The sequence below is a fragment of the Candidozyma pseudohaemuli genome (genome assembly GCF_003013735.1).
Source record: "Candidozyma pseudohaemuli strain B12108 chromosome Unknown scaffold00004, whole genome shotgun sequence".
Classification (NCBI taxonomy): Eukaryota; Fungi; Ascomycota; class Pichiomycetes; order Serinales; family Metschnikowiaceae; genus Candidozyma; species Candidozyma pseudohaemuli.
The window spans coordinates 545,714-560,716 of NW_020194438.1; the positions used below are offsets into that span (position 1 = coordinate 545,714).

The window sequence follows — 15,003 nt, forward strand, 5'->3', positions numbered from 1 at the left end:
TTGGCTCGTGCTGCTGGCCCAGCACATGCACGTGGACCACGAAGACGAGGATTATTGACACAAAGCAGGGCAAACCACAAAACTAAACGAAGCAAACGAAGAAGATGGAAGTTTCACAAAAACAGAGGTCACTCGTGGAGGGGAACGCAAAGGCCTTTTCTAAAACCTACAAGCCCTCGCCTGGCAAACGAGCCGGCAAACGAGTCGGAGTGACTCAATTCTGGGTTGGTGCAGGCAGAGTGTGCAATGGAGATCCTCCCGCGGGCACCGCACTCTATAGATATGGAGTAAAGGGAAGTTGAAAAAAGGGACATTGAAATAAACGGAGGTTGAAGGAAAAAGCAAAACCAACAATATTACAAAAGGAGAATTATTGCCAATAATTAAAAACCGCTTATTTGCTTATTTGCTGCTATTTCATTGGACTACTTCATGCCCAGGGCCTAATCCCAGCCTCGTCGTGACCGCAGCCGCATTTACCTCATCCAGCGGGTCTGTACCCAGTGTCTGGCGGAGCTGGATCCGGCGAATTTTCAGCGATTGCATCCCCAGTGCCCTCCGGTTTTATCACCACTGAAACTGACCCCTACTTTTTTTTTTTTTTTGAAGTGGCACTTGCAGCGCAGTGACAAACGCAGAATTAAGGTTTGGCGTGGCACCTCTGAAACAGCAATAAAGCGATAGACTTTGTGCTTTGTGAGCTTCTCGTTTCAGGGGCACTGCCCTTCGGCTGCGTCCGGTCTGTTCGCTAAAATGCTTGTGTCGATCTTCCACGTAAATGCAACATGGACTGTTCCCACTTGGGGCCCATTGGCAGATCGGGGCTAATCTGGAAAAAAGTGGCAGATCTGGAAAAATCGCCCTTTACGATAGAAGTTTCCCTCCCCACTGTGGAGAAGGGGGCTTTCCGGGTGGATTGCTTTTGTGCCTTCTTCTTTACATGCGATTTCAGAAACCGGCAATTGGCTTAGTGCGTTGGCTGCGAAATGACCATGGAGACAGGGCTGAACTGCTTTTCTTTTGATGTGGGTCGATTGACGTGCGTAGCTTGCTTACTGTGTTTTACGAATAAGCTTTGGATCTGAAGATCATAACCCTGTACAACGGCTATAGTCCGCTGCTCCGCTGTATTGTTCGTTTTGAAGATTCCATTGTTGTCGGTATCCTGTGGTCCACGGGGTGGTTCTCAGCATAGCCTGATAACAATGGCTGTCACGACAAGCAAGACAAGCAAGTCGACGTAGATTTCGACGTAGCCTTGAAGGTCACTATTCCCTTGTAGGTATAGCTCTCCGCTAACGCTACGAGCCTACACTTCCCCCCATTATGCGTATATTCTAATCTACTCTCAGTTCAACTGGACATAGTTACCTGGGAAGGCTCCCGTCTGGCCATTATAGCGTCCAGTCCACCATCCATTAGCGTCTCCCTGCTCCACAATCTCAATCACAGCGCCTGCCGTGAACGTCAAGTCGCCTTGAGCCTGAGCAGTGTAGTCATACAAGGCTGTGCAAGTTGGCGTGCCAGTAGCAGCTGGAGCGGCCACTGGAGCGGCACCTGGAGCGCCGTACTGAGGTGGGGCCGCCTCTTGAGGTTGGCCGTACTGAGGTTGGCCATATTGTTGAGGCTGCTGGGCGGCTGTTTGGCCGTACTGCTGAGGCTGGTACTGAGCTTTCTCGTTGCCGTAGCCGTAGTTGTTGCCTGTTTGGCCCGGAGTGTACTGAGGAAGGGTCTGTCCGGCGGCTCCTGGTGCTCCAGCAGTGCCGGGCGCAGTCGATGCTGCCAGACCTGACGAGCCGGTGTTGTTGCCGCTCATCATCTGGTGCCTTCTCTTGGTGGCCTCCAACTTGTTCTTGGCGTGGCCCACCTTGAAGTGGGTGATGCCGATGTTGTCAGTTTGCTCTTCGATGTCGCCCTTCTTTGCGGTGTAAGCCTCGACAATGTCCAGGTTCAAGTCAAAGTATGGAATCTTGAGCTCTTCCATCCGGCTGTACAACGTGTAAAAGATGTTTAGCTGCATGTAGTAGAACGACACGAACAAAGGCTTGATGAAGTCCAGCTGCATGGCAAACAAGGTGGGCAACTCGTCCTTCAACATGTTGTTGTAGTAGTCAAACTCCTCCTGAGCAACGGCAACCTCGGCCTCGGCATTGTACATCTTCTCCTCGTCCTTGGCCGTACGCTCCTTCTTCTCCTCGTACTTCTTGTGCGTACGCTTGTGTCTGTCCAAGTCAACCTGCTTGTGCTCTCTCTTGGTGGCCATCTTTCTGATCAGCTGAATCACCTTCAAAAGCTCCTGCGCTGGGTCCACAATACGCTTCTGGATAAGCTCAAGATCCGGCTGCAACAGCTCCTTCAACTCCTTCACCACCTCTCGGTACGACTCCGACGCCTCGATACCTTCTGGGTTATCCTCGGGTACTGTAGCACTGGGGTCCGATAAACGCCCACTGATGGGCTTGTAGATCTCCTCAATGGCCTTGGAAAAGTCAATCTGGTAATCCAACATGCCGTTGACGGCGGCAAAGTAACGCTTGGACTCCTCACTGAGTTTCTTGGTTTCCAACTCCAACTCTTTGAATCGTCTTTCGGCATCGGCGTAAACAGGGTCCTGGGTGATTTCACCCATATTGAGCTTTTGCCGGAAGTTCTGCGGCGCACGCAACACCGACTTCTTGATGCCTTTGAACGACATGGTTTAATGTTTATGAATAATGGAGCTTTGTTGGTGCTGAGGTATAATGCCGACTGGGAAAGGGGAAAAAGTCACTAACCGTCCGTGGTGCACGGGTGTGCCACCTTGCGCACTCCAAGCCTCTACTTTGATAGGTGACCCATGCTGGAGAAAACTTACCACTACTTCTTCTTCTTCTTGATTTTTTATCAAAAAAGATGTTAGTGGAACTTGGCGCCATAGCGGTGGCGCCGCTCGTGACGGTCCAATGCGTTCTACTAAAGTCCACAAAGCTTGCTCTCTCTGTTTTCTGGTACCTGTGCTGGTTTTTGCACCCATTCGCCATCACACGTAGAATCCCTGAAGATCCAATGGAAGGAATGGAATTTGTGGTGGAGGTTTCGACTTTCAAGTTCTCGCAAATCCCGCTAAAGGCGTACTACGTTTCAAAGCGGTATCTCTTTGAAGACCCACAAGACACCGGATTCAACGGTATCCCACTTAGTGAGACTGAAGGATTCAGCGACTACTTGATGAAGCTTGAGAGTTATGCAAGGGCCTACCATACTGTGGAGGTCATTGAAGGATACGAGGATTCTGACTCCGAGGAGTCCATTGAGGAGGAACAAAATGACCAGGAGTCAGGGAATCCACAAACCCTCAATGGAACATCAACCTTGGATGAAGCTTCAGTATTCGATCCCCACGACGTCTCTTCAAAAGCCTCTTCCTCTTCGTCAGTGTCAGAAACCTCCTACTGTGAGGCTGCAAAAAAGCTGAGAATCAAAAAGAGAGACAGAATACTCAACAAAATGGTTGCAAATTACCCTCCAGTGCTCACCGCCAACCGTTTCAAGCACCTTAGAATTGCAATTGAAAAGTATATCGAGACCCTGGGTTTTCCCAAACACCTCTTCTTGAAGCTCTGCTGGCAGTACTTCAGCTGGGGTGGTACAGATATCGATATGATGTATTTGGAGCCCGAACTCGAGGTCTGCTTTTTGTGGATGGAGGTTTTAAGGGAGGACTTTCCCATCAGTTCGGCAGATATGTGGACCTTCACCGCCAAGGTGGTATTGGAGCTGCTTGGAGCCTCCAAGATTCCATGGACTGGTGGAAGATTCGATACCATGCCTTTCATTAAGGCCAGCTTTGGCGAGTTGTGTTCACGTTTTAATCTCAGTCTCAGAGAACAGGTGGCTCTCTGGGGAGGCGTCCAGATCTTGGGATTTCTGGATTTCATGGAAATCGAGCCATCACAGAGCAATATCTACCTTGAAGAGATGCCAGGATACAAGGATCTTACACCACGGGCGAGGCAATTGTTAGACCTTTTCGGCGCAAAGGGCCCTGATATAGCAGGTGATTTTTGTGAAGACCACAATTTGCTTATTCGGGAGTTTGGCCATGCTTATGGCAAGATGATAGAGCAGACCAATCCTTTGATCAGGCTTTGTCTGGAGCAGGGCAAACAGAGAAGGAGGCGTGGCCGGAAGAAGTAATGCGTTTATAGAATCGAGGTTTGAAAACTAATACATAAAATCATGAAAATTTATTGGAAATTTTGGGAGTTTCTTGCAACTAAATAGTCCTGGTGTCAGATCGCACTAGCAAGTGTGGTTTGTCATCAACGTAACATCCACACCAGCAACAATAATACCGACCCAGCCGGAAAGATTAGGATTTCTGTCCAGCATAAACATCGACCTTCACTGCATTTTTTATTTTAGAAAAAAAATAACAAATCAAAGCTTCATCTTTTGATTATTCAAACATCCATATCTATCTGGACGGCTGCGAAAAGGATCGACCGTTTCTGAGACATACATTACCCAACAGCACCAAACACCGAAACCAAAAGCCCCTCCAAGCACCCTCAAACCAAAAACTATATAAACCTCCCAAATCGTCCCACTTTCTTTTTTTTTTTCCGAAACCGCCCCAGTCTCACACTGCCAAGCCGCTTTTCCAAGGCCTCGTTCCGAAACTACTCCATCCTGCAAATCAGCTGAGTTTTCGCAACTACCACTTCTTCTTCATGGTGTTGGACATCAAGACGTTTTCGGTGCTGGATACCACAGGGTTCCTTCCGGCCGAGCTCCCGCTCCGGAAACTCCCCCAGCCCTGTTTCCAGCCCTGGGAGGATATCGTGGAAAACTTGCCTGCTTTGCTTCTCAGCAGAAGAATCAGAAGTGTCATTGACAAACTCCCACAAATCGACGTGGCCGAGATCCAGGGGCTTCCTGAGCTCAGGAGGGCCTATTCTGTTCTAGGCTTTTTGGCCCACGGATACGTATGGGGCGCCTCGACGCCGTCGTCGAAAATACCCGAACAGGTAGCAAAGCCGTTGATCGAAGTTGCTGACCGCCTCGGGCTCCCTCCTTTGGCCACGTACGCCGGTTTGTGCCTTTGGAATTTCAGAGAAATCATGCCCGGCCTGGACGAGTACGCCCAGGGCAGGTTCAACTGGGACAATCTCACCACCATCAACACTTTCACAGGCTCCATCGACGAATCGTGGTTCTACTTGGTCAGTGTGTTTTTCGAGTACAGCGGCGGCCAGTGTGTCCGTTATGGTCTCCAGGCCATGGAGCACGCCAAAAACGGCAATATCGAGCAGTTGACACGGAGTCTTCAGGAATTGGCCCAGACCATCGACCATTTGGGCTCCGTGCTTATGCGTATGGAGGAGATGTGTGACCCACACGTGTTTTACTTTAGAATCAGGCCCTACTTGGCCGGCTGGAAGAACATGGAAGGCGTGGGCCTTCACCCCAATGGTGTGATTTACGGCAACGAAAAGGCCCACAGATCGTATGCGGGTGGTTCCAATGCCCAGTCGTCATTGATCCAGTTCCTTGACTCCTTGTTGAGCGTTCAGCACCACTCTACTGGCGAGAGGCCGGTTCCCGATTTGGCCAAATCCGCTCCTCCAAAGGAAAGCACTGGTTCTGCTTCCAACGCCTTCCTCGTGGAAATGCGTAAATACATGCCCCAGGAGCACAGAGACTTTTTGGCGATGGTCGACGAGGAATGCAAAATCCGTGAGTTTGTCTTCCAGAACAAGCAAAACTCGGAACTCACTCTCAGCTACGACGCCTGCTTGGCCATGCTCAAGCTGTTCAGAGACAAGCACATCCAGATCGTCACACGTTATGTCGTATTGCAGGCCAAGAAGGCGCCCAAGATGGGTTCTTCGTCGACTCTCCGTTCTGGATTGGCGAAAAAGAAGGCTGCTGGTGTTGAAGAAAAGGGCACCGGTGGTACTTCCTTGCTACCGTTCTTGAAGCAATGCAGAGACGAAACTGGCGATCCTGCGGCAGGCAGCTGGGGTAAGCGTCTTCTCAGTGACGGTGTGATGCGTTTGGGATACTCCAAGCCTAACGGTATTAATGAGGATTAGAAGGATGGAATGACAATCAAGTCAAACACAATTGGATTTGCAGAACTACGAGATACAAGCTCAACAAAATAATGCAGACAGAGGGTGCCATCACCGTTCCTGGGCTGCACCAAAGGGTAGATTGATATATGATAATAGAGGACACGAGCTAGGCATTGCCTGTAGATGTGGTGACACTTGAAAGTTAATAAAAGCGGGCTTTTAGCGGACTGTTCCGCTGAATTCTATAAATCTCGAATATGGAATCAAAATATCACTAGAATAAAGCTCACTTTGTGCTCCAATACTGATGATCATCGCTCAAGCGGCTGAAAAATGGCTGCGAAAACAGCATACCCACATTGAACGACCAATTCACAAACATGTGAGAAACTCAACCACAGCCACTTTAAAATTCAAATCTTAAAGCTTATCGAGCACCCACCACCAAATACCCGCCAATGTCCACCACTTGAGCCCTGGGGAAGGGTAGTCACACCCGTGCACCACACCCAGCTATAGGATTTTTTTCCACCCGACCGTCTTGAAACGAATGTTCAAGCGGTTTCTACGACTTTCATCCACCCGATCGTTCGCTAGAGTCATGTCCACGGAAGCCACACAGCCCACAGCCAGCAAGGCCGCTGCCGCTGCCCCAAATGCCAAGCAGAGCAAAAAATCAAAAAAGCAGGAGTCCCAGTTTCTCTTGAAGACCCCAAAGGGTACCAAGGACTGGGCCGATAAGGACATGGTGTTGAGAGAGGAGATTTTTGGCACCTTGAGCTCGTTGTTCAAGAAACACGGTGGTGTGACCATCGACACGCCGGTATTTGAGCTCCGAGAGATTCTCACGGGAAAGTACGGTGAAGACTCCAAATTGATCTACAACTTGGAGGACCAGGGAGGCGAATTGACGTCTTTGAGGTACGACTTGACCGTTCCGTTCGCCCGTTTCGTCGCCTGCAACAGCATCAGCGCCATCAAGCGCTACCACATTGCCAAGGTCTACAGAAGAGACCAGCCTGCCATGACCAAGGGCAGAATGAGAGAGTTCTACCAGTGTGACTTTGACATGGCGGGCAACTACGACGTGATGGTGCCCGATTCGGAGATTTTGGTGATCTTGTGTGAGGGTTTGACGTCGTTGGGCGTTTCCGACTTCAAGGTCAAGTTGAACCACAGAAAGATCTTGGACGGTATCTTCCAGGCGTGTGGTGTGAAGGACGAGGACGTCAGAAAGATCTCGTCTGCGGTGGACAAGTTGGACAAGTCGCCATGGGAGGCTGTCAAGAAGGAGATGACCGTGGAGAAGGGCCAGACCGAGGAGGTTGCCGATAAGATTGGCGAGTTTGTCAAGGTGAGCGGCTCCATCCGTGAGACCTTGAAGTTCTTGACGTCCTCTGAGCTTTTGAAGACCAACGAAAGCGCCCAGAAGGGTATCGAGGAAATGGCTGTTTTGGCCGACTACGCCGAGGCTTTCGGCATCTCCAACTTCTTGTCGTTCGACTTGTCGCTCGCGAGAGGTTTGGACTACTACACTGGTTTGATCTACGAGGCTGTCACTGCCGCTTCTGCTCCACCAAAAAACGCTGACGAGTTGAAGGCCAAGGCCAAGAAGGACTCCGAGGAGGATGCTTCTGAGTACGTCGGTGTGGGTTCCATTGCTGCCGGTGGTCGTTACGACAACTTGGTGGGCATGTTCTCCAACGGCAAGTCCATCCCATGTGTGGGTATTTCTTTCGGTGTCGAGAGAATTTTCTCGATTATCAAGGCCAGAGCCGCCAAGGAGTGGGAGTCTCTTTCTGCTTCCCAGACTGACGTTTACGTTATGGCCTTTGGCGGTGGTCCTGACTGGACTGGTTTCTTGCCTCAGAGAATGACCGTTGCTAAGCAATTGTGGCAGGCCGGTATCAGCGCCGAATACGTCTACAAGGCCAAGGCCAACCCTAGAAAACAGTTTGATGCTGCCGAGAAGTCTGGTGCCAAATTGGCCGTTATTTTGGGTAAGGAGGAGTACCCAGAGGGCAAGTTGAGAGTGAAGAAGTTGGGCCAGGGCGACGACAGTAATGAGGGTGAGCTTGTGGAGGCCAAGGACATTGTAAGCGTTGTTCAGGAGCAGTTGGCTGCTTACAACGGTGGTGATGCTGACGTCTTGACTCGTTTGGTGAAGAATTTGTAAATGTGTTATAATAGAAGCGCCAGAAACTGGCAAACGGAAACATTTAGAGCTACGCTTCTTTTTTCTCCAAAGGCTTCATTCTGCCTAACATACTTTTCCTATCCTATCCTAGTTTTGATTCCTGTCCAACCCGCTAACGTTCCGTCCCAGACGCTCTTTGCCTGTCCGCTTGACTCTGTTCCACAACGTGTTGACGTCGTTGAAGCAGAAATGCCAGATGACGCCACACCAGGAGTCGATTTTAGGCAACGGATCGTAGAACTCGGCAGCGATCCGGCGAAGCTCGGGAAGCTTGGTCCATGCAACGTATGGGAAGTCGTGGTGCTCATTGTGGTAGCCCACGTTCCACGTCACCAAGTTGAGTGTTCCGTAGTAGGAGTAGGTCTCTGCGGGCACAAGATCGGGGGTGAGATTGCCCTCTTTCTCGTGGCCAGCCCGAGGAACGTTATTTTCGTTGAGCACGTAGTGTTCGGCGATGAAATGGCCAGCGCAGGGGTGCAAGGAGCCGGCCAAAAAGGACGACATGATGAAGTAAAGCAAGCTGTTGACGCCAGCGAGCTTCACGAGCGCCACATCAAAAGAGACCTGGAACACGATGTTCATCAAATGAATGTAGGTGAAGTTGATCTGGGTGATGAACATGGGTCTCAAGGCGTAGAAGAAGATCTGGCACGTGGCGAAGAACACCTTGCCCAAGACGTTCGACAAGACGACCGATTCTAGCGGAGTAGGCAAGTCCGTGTCTAAGTACTCGTCGCCCATGAACTTATGGTGCAACTGGTGGTAAGGCTGGAACGAGGCGCTATACGGAATACCGATGGGGATATTCGTGAAAATAGCAAAAAGCTTATTGTGGAAAGGCTTCTTGAACATCAAGTTGTGAGACAATTCATGGATAGCGAGGAAGATGGCCTGGTTCGCCGTGGCTCCTATCACATAGGCCAACCCGAAAAACTTCCATGAAATCGGATGTGTGTTCCGCAAGTACACCGCCGTTGCCACCTGCAACGCCACCACCGCCATCACGTACCATTTCAGCTTGGGTTCGTGACCCGTGAGCTTTCTGACCTCGGGGTATTTGGCGATAATGGCCTTTCTCCTGGCCACATGGGGCTCAGCGTCTTTTGTCCAGTAGTACTCGTTGAGCACGTCGAGCGGCGCGTCGGCAGCAGGCGCCTCCACTTTGTAGCTCTGTTTAGAGATCCTATGAGTAAGAGACTCGACCATAAAGACGAGATGTGAATCTGGTCTGATTTCGTGAAAAGGCAGTGTGTGGTGTGTATGCAGGAGGTTACGAAGAGGCATAGAGGCTGAGACCCCCGGGGGGCTAAACATAAAGAGATTTTTTATGAGATCTTGATTGGCTCTTAGCTTTGTTTTTAAGTCATCGTGGAAGTTCACTTTTTCTCGGTATTGTTCATTGGTATGTGAACTACGCGATTGGTCTGATTTGCGATGCATAGCGTTAAACAGGCGATGCTGCGAGCCTGTCAAATCTAGGTACAATAGACTCGGGAATCCGATAGACCCGGATCGAGAACTTGGAAATGCAAAATCCATTTTCACGGTGGTGGAGCGGTTGAAATGCAATAAGCACTTTGGGAAAAAAAAATTCACCTTTTTTGTCCCCCTCCTGCCATATTGCATTTTGCAACCATTAACGGCACCACTACTGACTAGATCCAAAGTTCTGGCTGCTCTGGGAACTGCTGCCGTAGTAATTCCATGGCGCCTGGCGGTTCCAAGGACCCTGAGGCCCGTACATTCCGAATCCTCCAGGCGGCTGACCGTAGATACTGGCATACTGTTGGAAATCAGGAACCTGGGATGAACCAGGCATCTGTGTAGCTTGGGGAGGTGGAGGTGGCGCCATTCCAGGGTAAACAGGCATGCCGTAGCCCTGTGGGTATCCAAAAGGCTGTGCTGGGCCTTGAAGAAACTGGCTTTGCGCCATGGAGTAGCCTAATTGAGGAGTCTGGCCCATTGGCGGCATCATAGGCTGACTCATCAGGAACTCGTGGCCCTGGACCTGTGGACTTCCTTGATGCAATTGCTGAGAAAAGCCTTGTTGGGTAGAAGCTGCCTGAATTTGGTGTGTGGCATCCACAGGCTCCTGCGTTGACGTTCTGAGTGCACCCAGGCTGTCCTGAGAATCTGGAATGACAACGTCGTTGGACTTGTCCTGGTAGGTATCGTTGATGATGGAGTTGACCATATCAGAAAGACCCGCTTCGGTGTCAATTCCACCGGAACCATTCTGCTGTCTGAACGACTGGGCATGGCCTGCAATCATCAGTTCTATTTCCTCAATAGAAGAAGGTGCCACATTGGAGGTGGATATCTCGGTAGACAGGTTGGCAACTTGCACCTCGTTATCCTCCTCGACTGGCTTCTTGGGTAACTTCTTTGATTCCTCTGGCTTTTTGGGACCCTCTCTGATGATCGAGGCGTAATCCTTCTTCTTCTCCGCCTTCTTTTCAGCTTTTGGTTTGGGTGACTTCTTCTTGATACCCTTCACATTCGGCGTGGCCGAAACCTCCACCTTGACCTGAAGCAAATGAGAGTATTCATCGAGGGTCAAATCGTTGAAGTTGTTGCTGACCTGCTTGGCAATAGCGCAAAATCTCATATCGTTCTCGAGCGATTCGGATGCCTGTGCTATAAGCTCAGCCTTAAGCTTTCTCTTGCTCTCAGTATCGAGATTTTCGCTATTGAGCTCAAATTCCTTGTCAATCTGCTGAACAGCGTAGTTGTCCAAGAACAAGGGAATGCCCTGGGCCTTGCTGAAATACTCACCACCAAATAGTGGTCCAACATAGTCACTGGAAAACAATCTCGTGTCCTGGAAGTCCTTGAACTGGAACCCAATTGGGCCAAAGTCCTTGAAGTTGACATCTTCAGCAAAGTAGTGTGTACGAGTCGGAAGGTCCTGAGCAAGATAGGCGTCTGAAAGAATAGCGAGTCTGTGAGCTTGTTTTTCCAGATCGTTAAGAACGATAGCATTCACGGCCTTTGCAACGGAATGGTTCAATTCACCACGATCGAAGCTGAGAAGGCCTGTTTGCTTTCTGAGGAAAGCCAAGATGAAACGCAAGTTCGGGAGGTGAACGTCCTTGTTGTGCTTCAATTCGGCAACGTCTCTGAGATAAGCATTAAGGTAGTTGACGAAAAGGTAACCAATCTTTTTCTTAGCAGATTGGCTGTTTTCGGCCTCGGCCCAGCAGAAGAAGCAAATCAAAACAGTCAAGTGCTCCTTGATGAATTCCGGATTCTTAACAAACTGAGTCGTTTCAGGGTTGCAGAACAACACCCCGATAATCTCCTTCTCTGCTGTTTCGACATTGAGCGGACGCTTGTAGAAAGAAGAAAAGAAAATCTGGGCCAAAATGCGTAGAAGCCAGATGTTGATATCCTCCTCGTTCATTTGACGAGGATGTTTCAGCTTGATTGAAGTATAGGCTCCCTCAAGCCACTGCTTCTTGAATATCGTCGCAAGGTTAACCTTACCAACCACGTAGTTCGGTATTCTCGTAAACTGAGAACGCAAAAACCACAAGGTAGCGTCAAACTTGGCATTGGCGCTATTGTAAATCACACCAATGTGGTTATAAGGCTCATTGAGCGCCGGAAGCAAACCAATGCACTTATGGTAGCACTGCAACGCAGGCTCGTAATGCTTGAGAGAATTGGGGTTTTTGTCCTGCTGTTTCAAGTGTCTGTAGTAGGCGTTCACTGACTTGCAAGGATCAACGTATGTGACGGTGATGGTGGCCGAGTGTCTATTCAAGTTACCCAATCCCAACAAACAGTGGTAGAGGATGAAGGTAAGGTTTGCGTTGAAATCGGAATTCGAGCACTTTTTGCCTGCGCCGGTGGCAATATCCAAATCGGCAAGGTAGTTTTTCGGTAATAATGGGTTTTCGTAAGATGCCATCATATGCTGGAGAATGGATCTGTATGCTGCAGTGGAGGATTTGACGAACTTGGTAAACGTCTCGTTCAACTTTCTCATTTCCACAATCTTGAAGTTCCCCTTTTTCTTGTCCTTGAGTGTGTCTGCCGACTGCAAGTACAAATCGGCATGCTGGCGTTGGTAGAACTTCACGATGGGGTGCAAGAACTTACCCCATAGTATCTCCAAAAGCTCAACCAGCACAAACTCGGCATCCTGGTTTTGCGGGGTGGCGCCGGAATGCTGTTTTTCGTGGTACCGGGCCACGTCGTCCTGGATCCACTGGGAAAACTTGGACTGGACCACGGCGTTGAAGCCTAGGAGGAGAGACTGGTCGACATACTTTTTCGAAAGGAAATCGTCAAGGTGAGACTTGTATTTTTGGATGTCTGCGGTGACGGGAGGCGGGAGCATATTTTAAGGCAACGACGGCGCAATGATCATTCTAAATGCCGATGGGCCTCTGGCGGTTCAGCGTTAAGCTTGTGGTGAAGAAAAAAAGGCCGGCTTTTTCGATGCTCAGGGCCTCTGCACAGGACCGTTTGGTGGTTGCAAATCAGAGGGGGTTTATGGAGGGGAAAGGTTGGAGGTTTTGGTTGGGTTTTGATGATGGATTGCTAAGATTTAGGGGTTGTGTTTTTGCTGGGTAGTTTTGATTGGCCTGGTCATTTGGGCCTGTTACAGTCGGGCTAGGATGGTAGGTACGGAATTCAGCATGAGGCGAAAATTTGAAAATATGAACGATGCTACGATTAAATAATTCTTCTTTGATGATTTTCGGCTAGTTTTCTCAGTCGTACTCTTCTTATCCCTAGGATTAGACGACGTTGGTGGGAGAGTTTGCAGCCATTGTGACCGCGATCGGAATTACAGAGGTGCATGGAACACCCTGATGGGAACAGGAATCCTAGCATTACATGTATCGTCAGTTGAGATAGGAGGTGATATTTCTCATACTACTTTTCTTTTATCGCTTTTTCAGTGTACTAGTCATTGAACTGCGGTATCCCAGAAGTAGACATGTAATAATGCCATCGCTGTGGTCGAGGCTTCATAGATTGTCCCCAGTTTCAGGTACTCACCAACCATGTATGCCCTAGAACATTACATTCATATAAGCTTGGATTCAAAGCTCAAGGCACCTGGAAGAAATCTTTCATGATCTAGATTCCAATTGGAGACTCATCCTACACTCTTTCTAACCCTCCTTGACTTACACCGAGATGCGGCTCCATGCATCAACTTTTCGCAGCCATCAGAACCCTAAATCCACTGAAGTTCAAAACGGCTAATAATTACAGGTCTATTGTCTAAATTTTCTTTTCACTCTAACTTCCTCTTTCATGAAAAGGCCCATGTTACATAATCCTTGATATCCTGATTCGGACCCTTCGACCCTTCCAGTCGACCTTCGACGTTCATCCCCCTTTTTACCCTGTAAGCAAGAAACAACCCTTCTTTCCTATTCCAATAAATCCTTCATAACCGTTGCATCATACCCCTTGCCTCCATCCGCCAAAGCCACTGGAATGGGAGGAAACTGCTTTGCCTGCAACATCCAGGATCCCAAATAAGGTCTATAACTGTGCCTAATCTTTATAAGAGCCAGTTGATGCCTGCTTTGGTCGTTGGCCTGTCCATGTCTTTTACGCCTGGAGGCTTGCCCGTTTCCCTGGCCGCCGTTTTGAACCCCTCTGTCTCCTCAACTTCCGACAATGCGTGAGCCAGTGGGTGTTACTTTTGCATCTCCCACACCACCTTCCCTTTTTGTCATTTAAAGGGGGACACTCGGCGAGAATCTGCTCACGAGTCTCTCCAAGCAGGTGGTAGTCAAAATGTGCCACTAGCCTCTCGCGACCAATATGAATGTCATAGAGTCTCTTCTTCCAGTCCACAGACTTGACACCCATCCCTTCAAGAATCAGCCTAGTGATATATTCACTTTTGTCAGGGAATTGAGCCATTGCCAGCATTCCAAACTGTTCCTCGAAGGTGAAGCCGTAAACTTTATTGATGTGGTAGTAACACTGTAAGGCGGCGTTGCAACCGAGGTTGTTGAATCTGTCAAAAACATGTCTCGCAAAGAAGGAGTAGATAGATTCACAGTTGAGAAGGTCACCCTTACACATCTCGTCATGGAACTTTTTCATGCCTTCGAGACCTTCGGTGTGGTCATGGAACATGCCCAAAAATGATTCCAAAAGTGACAGACAGAGAGAATCAACGTTGTCCCTTATCATTCTTGCATCCTCCTCCTTCTCATTTTCAAGTAATTTTTCAGCTTTCTCAGGGTCGTACATGTATGTAATGAAGTACAGTCTCTCCAAACGGAATGAATACCTGAAGCAATTCCAAACAACATTCTTGAACCAAAGCATGTAGAGTTCACTGCGCTCAAGAGAGAACGGAAGAGTCACGTCGATATCATTGATTGGTAACCTGCCCTCTCTTGAAACAGAAAAGGAAACCGGTTTTCCTAGAGGGAGCAAACTGTATAAGGCTGATCCCTCACTCATTTTAAAAAACCAACGATAGTTTTAAAAATACCAACGATAGTGTTTCAGGAAAAAGCTATGTAAAAAGAAACAGAATGGTTAGTTTGCACATCGGTAGGAAAGCCAAGACAATTGGCCGAGGGTCTGTCAGGAGCCTTAGTCAAGAAGACCCTCGTACATGCACCACAGTCTCACTGAGGCTCGTCCATTTTCCAGGCCCACGTGACTCGTCAATGCTGCCCGCCATATATAAAGGGACATTTCCCAGAATTCCAGCCTAACACATTAAGTCACTTTCTTCCTGCTATATAGCTTAATCTT

General features: G+C 49.0%; 6 protein-coding genes across 6 annotated transcripts; 3 read left to right on the forward strand and 3 right to left on the reverse strand.

The window, feature by feature from the left end:
- Window positions 1–1,348: 1,348 nt before the first annotated feature.
- On the reverse strand, window positions 1,349–2,695 carry RVS167 (amphiphysin; the record flags this gene model as incomplete). Its single annotated transcript, XM_024857718.1, has 1 exon — window positions 1,349–2,695. One exon carries the CDS (start codon window positions 2,693–2,695, stop codon window positions 1,349–1,351), a length of 1,347 nt encoding a protein of 448 aa, XP_024714217.1.
- A 197-nt stretch (window positions 2,696–2,892) lies between these two features.
- Window positions 2,893–4,176, forward strand: C7M61_002341 (uncharacterized protein; the record flags this gene model as incomplete). The annotated part of the gene is made up of 1 exon (XM_024857719.1): window positions 2,893–4,176. One exon carries the CDS (start codon window positions 2,893–2,895, stop codon window positions 4,174–4,176), a length of 1,284 nt encoding a protein of 427 aa, XP_024714218.1.
- A 536-nt stretch (window positions 4,177–4,712) lies between these two features.
- Window positions 4,713–6,077, forward strand: C7M61_002342 (dioxygenase; the record flags this gene model as incomplete). The annotated part of the gene is made up of 1 exon (XM_024857720.1): window positions 4,713–6,077. The coding sequence occupies one exon, from the start codon at window positions 4,713–4,715 to the stop codon at window positions 6,075–6,077; it is 1,365 nt and encodes a 454-aa protein (XP_024714219.1).
- A 583-nt stretch (window positions 6,078–6,660) lies between these two features.
- Window positions 6,661–8,235, forward strand: HTS1 (histidine--tRNA ligase; the record flags this gene model as incomplete). Its single annotated transcript, XM_024857721.1, has 1 exon — window positions 6,661–8,235. One exon carries the CDS (start codon window positions 6,661–6,663, stop codon window positions 8,233–8,235), a length of 1,575 nt encoding a protein of 524 aa, XP_024714220.1.
- Window positions 8,236–8,343: 108 nt separating this feature from the next.
- On the reverse strand, window positions 8,344–9,462 carry DES1 (Des1p; the record flags this gene model as incomplete). Its single annotated transcript, XM_024857722.1, has 1 exon — window positions 8,344–9,462. The coding sequence occupies one exon, from the start codon at window positions 9,460–9,462 to the stop codon at window positions 8,344–8,346; it is 1,119 nt and encodes a 372-aa protein (XP_024714221.1).
- A 442-nt stretch (window positions 9,463–9,904) lies between these two features.
- Window positions 9,905–14,703, reverse strand: EST1 (Est1p; the record flags this gene model as incomplete). The annotated part of the gene is made up of 2 exons (XM_024857723.1): window positions 9,905–12,576; window positions 13,974–14,703. The coding sequence occupies 2 exons, from the start codon at window positions 14,701–14,703 to the stop codon at window positions 9,905–9,907; spliced, it is 3,402 nt and encodes a 1,133-aa protein (XP_024714222.1).
- Between the last annotated feature and the right edge of the window lie 300 nt (window positions 14,704–15,003).